At 33.5% G+C, this 7,871-nt stretch overlaps 1 protein-coding gene across 3 annotated transcripts; it reads right to left on the bottom strand.

Moving 5' to 3' along the window:
* Positions 1-2,923: 2,923 nt before the first annotated feature.
* On the bottom strand, positions 2,924-7,859 carry LOC126767062 (uncharacterized). Of its 3 annotated transcripts, XM_050484673.1 has the most exons (4): positions 7,166-7,859; positions 3,706-6,046; positions 3,374-3,416; positions 3,205-3,304 (listed from the first exon to the last, which is right to left on the bottom strand). In XM_050484673.1, the coding sequence occupies exons 2-3, from the start codon at positions 5,260-5,262 to the stop codon at positions 3,396-3,398; spliced, it is 1,578 nt and encodes a 525-aa protein (XP_050340630.1). In that variant the 5' UTR covers positions 5,263-6,046; positions 7,166-7,859; the 3' UTR covers positions 3,205-3,304; positions 3,374-3,395. The 3 variants fall into 3 exon arrangements, with proteins under 3 accessions (XP_050340628.1, XP_050340630.1, XP_050340629.1); XM_050484671.1 differs by lacking the exon at positions 3,374-3,416 and having other exon boundaries at positions 2,924-3,288; positions 3,422-6,046; XM_050484672.1 differs by having other exon boundaries at positions 3,374-6,046.
* Between the last annotated feature and the right edge of the window lie 12 nt (positions 7,860-7,871).

Raw genomic sequence — 7,871 nt, 5'->3', positions numbered from 1 at the left:
AAAGAACTTCTAATGTTAAAAAGTTCATACATTTGATATTCCATTTTTAATAAATTGCACCTTCTCTATTTTACATTATCATTTCAAAAAAGTATTGCCATTTTGCAACGGCGCATATTGCTAGAGCAGAGAACTTAAAAGTATAGAGAAGGTGCAGGTTCGACTGCGAACATTTGATAGATTCGTGAAAGGGAATTCGCCGCATTTGTTAACATTGTAGGTCGGAATTCGCTTCACAATTTTAACATTTTTTACAATTCTCTCATATATTCTAACCGAGAATATGAAGAGACAGAAATATATGTATTTACGGCATATGATGACATGGCATATATGTATGTATGCCGAAGCAGAGAATATGAAGAGACTCCCAACGAAGAATTTCGTTTTGTTTATTTATATTTTGTTTCATTTTTGACACCGAAAAATGCGTACAAAACACACCTCTCACACAGAGAACATAAACAAATTTTTTATGTTCTTGTCTCACATACCCAAGAATATGAAGAGACATAAATATATGTATGCATGCTCCTTATGATCACCCAAAAACATCATTGATATTTTCATGCTTCAATTTTTCTTTCAACTTGGGAATCGCAATGTATGCAAATATGTATGCTTTTGCGTTTTGCCGTCGGCAATTCAATATTGACATGTAAACATAATTATGATATGAGTATATTTTGTATGAATGCATGCATAGTAATATTTATAGTCAATTTGGACTTGCATATTTAATAATTTTCTTTGATTTTTACATAATATACTATTCTAATAAATATTTTTATATTATATTTCCTACTAATAGAAATTAAATTTATCACAACAATATATACATACATATGTATGTATGTATACATACATGTATGTACATCTTCTATCATATTAATCTTATGTCTCTGCACATGCTCATATCATAATCTTATTATGTATGTATACGCATGTGCGCATTCAGAAATTCAAATCATGATTTTATCACTTATCAATATAATGTATTACATGCGCGCGCATTGATCTGCATGTTCATACATTCATATATACTTATATATGTACATATATTTGCATACACTTCCGAACAAATAATGCACAAGCATACAAACATACATATGCGTACACATGTGAATATGTCACCAACTATAAATTGAAGCATTGTTCTACAAAAACAACAATTGTCTAAATAGCAGAAGTATCACAAGTCAATATGGCAGCCGAATTGGCGAAGCTCAAATGTAGTAAATTTTACAACAAAAACGATTTCATTCATAAACGCAGGCGCAAATTCCACAAGCGACCTCGCTTCATTCATAAAAACAGACGCCGTAACATCTCCCCGAGCATGCCTTTGCCAACAAGCGTCTTTTCGCGACGATGGCAAAAGCTAAAAATCATAAATTGAACAACTTTCTGATGCTTCTTCACAGAAAGAAGTGACAAAAGTGGCAACATAGCCGTTGTCGATTTACAATATTTGTCTAAAATATTTTTCCGTGACTCGCAAAAATCTGCGTCGATATGTATGCACGCGCATACATCTTCATACATATTTACGCTGGTTTGTAGGCGACGCTGTTCGAGCAGCAAGGGAAGCGGTAACAATCGGCGATCGTTTGTTAGTTTCTTTCGGCACAGCTCGGATTTTCTACCAACAACACAATGTTGTGGCGCTTTACCGTCGCGTCAGTGTTTCGACACATAGAAGTACTGAACACAATGAGCGCGACCGACTGCAAACGAATATATTAGAATACACACGTTCTTAGGGACACAGTTATTGAGCCAGCTGCACAACTACATAACTGTGTCCATAAGAACGTGTGTATTTGACAGATGTCGCTTGCAGTCTGTCGTGCTCAATTTGTTCAGCACTTGACTCTTTGACAAAACGCAAGTTTCGGCCATTGGTTGACCGTGACAACGGAGATGCGAAAGAAGCGTGCGACACTTGTTATTATGAATGTATGTACATATGTATGTATATATGGCTCGCATTTGCTTTCGTAAACATACAGACAAATGTGCCAAAGAAATAATATATGTACATATGCATGTATGCCATAGAAATTCTATTGGTACAAATATGGAAATGATAACGAAATAATGCGAATATGCATATTTCATGAAGGTCATTAATTTTTTTTAAGAAATGAAGTTCATTTGACACATCTTCGCTTTGTAATAGACGAAATAAATATAACTTTTTTGAAATAATTAAAAAATTAAAAAATAAAATTAATTATTTTTTATCTAATTTTTTACGATTTTGTAAAAAATTAAAATTTTTACAATTTTTCTGAAAAAAATGGTTCATATGACACAAGATCACGCATACTTACATATGTGTCTCAGAGAATGCTTCTCTACATTCGTTGTGTGACTTTGCATATTTTTCTTCAAAGCATTTCTCTTTATTCATTCTCGCATGTTTTTAGTCATTTTACATATATTTCTGCCACTACACGTGCTCAATTCTGCTAAATAGGCGGCGACGGTTGGCGTTCGTTCGTTTGTTTTTTCGGCACAGCTTGGACAATAACACAATGTTATGACGCCTAGTCGTCGCGTCAGTCGTTCGAACAAATTGACTCTTTGACAAAACGTGACCTTCGGCCATTGATTGTCGTGACAACGGAGATTCGGAAAGATGCGTGCGGCACTTGTTATTCCCTTATGAATGTTTGTACATACATATGTACATATGTAGCTCGTATTTACTTTGGTAAACATACAGACAAATGCGGCAAAGAAATAATATATCTATGTCCTGAGTAAACATTTGCTTATTTTGCTTGTCGGTCTATGCGCAAAAAAAAGGCTTTTTTCCATTTACGCATGCCACGTTGTATATGAATAAGGGTTGATTTCGCACTTGCCCATATGCGATGTCTGTATGTATCTACATATATAAGTTTAAACATATCAAAGTCAAGGTTATTGTTTTCAGAATATACTTATATGCAAATTTTATTGATTTATTATTATTTAAAATTAACAATTTAAAGATTTTGTATAAAATGTATAAGCAAGTTTAAAGTGTTAAAAAAATTATAATGCAGAATTACGAAATTGTCCATTTGAAATGGAAATTTCTCACACGACTTAATATATAAAAAAGTCATTGAATTTCACTTGCTTTTTTAAAAACAAATGTTGCACTTAAACAAGATGGAAACAACATTTGTGTTTAAAAAAGCTAAGCTCAGTTGCAAAGCTAAAAAGGAAAAAAATAAGAAGAAGAAAAAAGTACCTGAAAATACAACAAGATAAACCTGAAAATAGAAGAAAAAGCTGAAAATAAAAAAACCTGTAAATAGAATAAAATGCTAAATATTAAAAAAAGTAAATACGTATTTTCAATGAATTCATTACTCACCCAAAAGTAAGATGTTCTTAAATCAAACGGTCTTGACTTGCAACTTACTTTAGTTTTTTTAGTTTAGCATCGCGCTTCCGATGTCGTTCATTATTAATTTCTTCTTTTACTAACCATTTCGAGTTTTTGAATAAAAGTACCGTTACCAAATATTCTAACAACTTAATTTTATGAGTAAAACACTCATCGGTTGGGTCAAACCACTCAGGAAAAACATTTTCCGTTTTTTCTTTAATTGCGGACAACATCAGACATCGAACATTTGAACTGTGAGCATATTTGTTGAAAAGGTTGACGTACCACATCATCTGCAGTCGACACACTTCGAAGACCCTATCACTTGGATTGACTAGCCTTAAATCCGCGTCATCCTTATAGTTTTTCGCTTTGATTAGGGCCTCCGAATAAAGCGATAAATCACTTTGTGTCTTCGTCATTGCCTTAGCGCATTTTTCGCAATGGATTTTACACAAAATTTTTTGGTAAATACCATAGCCAGTGTAATACCGCTTGATATGGACGTCAGCTGTGTCGTCCTCTTCAACAAAGTTTTCGTCTGGAATAGTAAACGATTCCAGGTCGAGTTGCTCAGATTCGTGTTCAACTCCCTGTACTTCTAGATGACGATCTTCGGGGCCTAAGTTCCAATCTAAATTTATGTCGTCATCATCCTCACAATTAGCCCCCTTATTTTGAAACTTTTGCCTCAAAATTTTCATCGAAATTAAACGACCTACTATATATTGTATCTCATTGGCAGACGGATGGGTATTGATACCCTGGCTAGCCCGGACTCTATAAAAAAAATTTTCCAACGCATCTTGATTCATTTTCCCAAGGAATATAAAACTTAATTCCTTTTGATCCCTAAATAATTCTTGGCTCAACTGAATCATTCCAACAATTGTGGAACAGAACCCACCTATACACCTACTTTGAGCAATGCTCGGAAGTTTGATTGATTTGAAATAATTAATGTATTCATAGAGGCGTTGGACCTTCCCGGAGTCGTTCTTTAATAACGGATATTTTAAGGGATTTTTTGAAACAAAATTTTTGCAGTCTAGATCATCGAACAGATCATTCATTTTTTTAACAAATAACTGCGTAGGCTTTGCACATTTTAATATATATTCGTCGGAGCCGAATAAATTTTGGCTATCGGCCATTTCTATGCCAGCCGCAACCGAATTGCTCAGAACTTGGGTTGCACGTTTTACGGACATTTTTTCAAAAACGCTAGGATATACGTGGGCCTCTGTGAGTTTTGGACATATCTTGAAACATGTATTGTCCTGATCTATGGAGTAAAGTTTTTTTATAACTTTAAAGCTGGCTATTCCATCTGGAGTTGAAATATCATATTTCATAAATGTGTTTCGGACGGACTTAAAAAGATGGCAATAGTCATATAAACAATATATCTTGGAACCTTCGTGCAAATAAAAGGGTTTTTCTTCAGAAATATTTAAATAATTCATAACTGAAATATTAGTGGGCCCTTGATCACAGACTAAAGCTTTTACGTTTAGACCAATCGACTTTAGTGCTGTGATGTTCTTATTCAAAATTTCATGTAATTTGAATGTAGGAAGTCCACTTTTGGAAATATAATATGAAAACACATATTTCCAATTGGAACTCAACCCTTTTATCATGAAAAAACAACACTTACTACCTAATTTCATTTCACGATGGCCTTCCCCATAATCCACAAACCCGTCAATAACATCCCTAACTCTATTGTATGTTAGGTCGGTCTTAATTGATATTTCATCAAATAGTAGAACGCAATTTCGTTCTAAAACGGACATTTTTTTGTAATTTTTTCTAAATTTCCCAAGACATTGGCATCGAACCCAGGGACAACATACTTTATGGGGCGCCATCGCAATAGAGAGCTCTTGCTTGGTAAAGCGAAACCTAAATCGTCACGCATAAAATAATATGATTTATTGGACATGTAATTAATGTTTTGTGCCAATGCCCTTTCATCGTCACTGAAAATAGTGCGCTTCGCGACGATCATCCTAGCGAATGTTACAGCATCTTTGCTTGAATTTACATCCGCAACTATTGCACATTTACTAAGGTCTTGATACCTTTTTTCCAAATCTTTAATAATATCCTCCAACTCTTTGATCTTCTTATTCAATTTAAGCGCATTACTTTGATAGTAACGTGCCGATCGAGCAAATCGTTCACGACTATCTAATGCATAGCCTACGTCGTCATTTTGGGGTTCTAATTCTAATCTCCTTTGTTCTAAAATTGAATATGTTTCGAATTCCCTCAAAGTTATGTCGTCCTTCTCTTCTTTACTTCCTACAGCTACCTCAGGACAACCATAAGTTTTAGAAACGGGCGGGCACACCCAAATTGAGTCAGCACTAGATGAGCTACGACTTAGTGCTGAACCTAATCTGAAACAGGGAAAAGCCCCAGGCAATAGTTTGAATTTGGTAACGTACTGCGAATCGAAATGGTTACGACAAATAAAAAGACTATCGGAAGGCGACACAACTAAGTTGCAAGCCTTTGCCCAACTTTCTCGAACATCTTTCTCTTTAGGAAATTTGTAGAGCGTTTTCTGCCTGTTAACGCAATTCGAAATGCAGCACCTTCGAACCGGCAATTGAGTCGTCCACAAATGCTTAGGGGGTTCGTCGTATCCTATTTATGTACATAAAAAAATTTTAAAGAAATTCCAATATGTACGTATATATATATAAAATTAATTAAAATTTAAATATAATTTTAAATCAAATTCAACCCACTGTTTCCAGTTTGATAAATTTTAAACAATTTTATAATATATCTGTCGAAAATTCTTTTAATTAGAAAAAATAAAATTAAATTAATTAAATTTTAATTAGAAAAATATTAAATATCTATGTTCAAATATATTGAACATACTATACATTGCATATATTGAACATGAAATGCATTATCATGCAAAACAATGTTTGTAAATGTACGCACATGAACACAACAACATACATATGCATGTTAAAACAATAGGCAACATAAACATACACACATGCAGGCGCGGATCAACGGGGCAAAGTTAAAAGTAATACATTATTTCCATCATAAGTGACACTCCGCGAAGAAAAAGACTTTGAGTTACAAGCACAAAATTATATAGTTCCCTCCCCAAAATTCTACTCTGGATTCGCCCCTGCACACATGCACATAAATTTAGTTATTTAGGATATTTTGAAAAATAATATATGAAGCTTTGAAATTGGAAAATAAAAATTAGAATGAAATATTTCTAAGCTTAGAAACGAGCCAGTTGTAAGAATCTAAAGAATCTGATTTAAGTTTAAAGTTTGATCATACCAATCAAACAGTTTGATATTACAATTCAAACAGAATTTTTTCTTAAATTTTTCCTTTTTTTGAATTTTGAAAACATAAGCATATTCTTTATATATGTATGCATGTATATAGAAAAATATTTATTCTTATTTATAAATTGTAGTTGAATCATACATACATATGTATGTATGTATGTACATACACATATATCGCTCATTTACATGAACACAGAATTTTTATATCTAACACGAGATATTTTACGATAAGAATTACTTTATATTTTTCACAAACAACGTTTATGCCAAAGAAAATATTTTACTACTTTATTGAATAAACTTATGCTGGTTTCCATATTCTTAAAACAACTTATGACACTTTTCATGTAAATGAGCGATATGTACAAGAACTTAACAAGTACAAAATAAAACTTACATATGCACATTTTAGATTTAAAAAAACATCACTTACCAAGGTTTAGGGTGGGCACAGCCTGTGCCTTCAACTTTTTCACACCCACAGCACTTTGTTCGAAGTGCTTAATGCAAACAAATGCATTGTGGGTGGGTAAATCCTGCGATGGTGGGATGCGTAAATTTTCCACCCACTTCAGGAGCTCCTCCTCTCTTTTAGGGAATGAGAAGAATCTTCCGGAAGATTCTGTCTCACACTCGCGAACGCGACACTTCCTAACTCTAGCCATTTTTTAATTAAAATTATTTAAAATTTACTTAAAACACTTAGAAAACGAATTGGCGACCGAGCTAAACTTTTCTCGACGAAATTCTATAAGAACTAAAATTCCGTTGACGATTTCTTTTTCAACTTTCATTTTTGGCGCAATTTCCCCACCCAAATATATTAGGATTAGAAGGAATCCAACTACTTGCATATACATACATATGTACATACATAGAATACAAGAACTTTTCCAACCAACCAGAAAACACCTGCATATAAATATATATGTTTATATTAGCTTTAACGTACATTGGCTCTCTTTTATATATATTAACATATTTTTTCCCATTGGCTCTAATAACTACTCAGTTCTGTTATTGTCGTGCCCCTGATGTTAAGTGGTGAAATGCGCTAATAATTTTCTGTGGTGAAATGCACTCATCCAAAACAGGTAATATCCCAAAACTGAAATATCCCTAAATTCTCGGCGTCGTGA

The sequence above is a fragment of the Bactrocera neohumeralis genome, unplaced genomic scaffold (assembly GCF_024586455.1).
Source record: "Bactrocera neohumeralis isolate Rockhampton unplaced genomic scaffold, APGP_CSIRO_Bneo_wtdbg2-racon-allhic-juicebox.fasta_v2 ctg3743, whole genome shotgun sequence".
Lineage (NCBI taxonomy): Eukaryota > Metazoa > Arthropoda > Insecta > Diptera > Tephritidae > Bactrocera > Bactrocera neohumeralis.
This window is presented reverse-complemented; position numbering and strand designations above follow the sequence as displayed.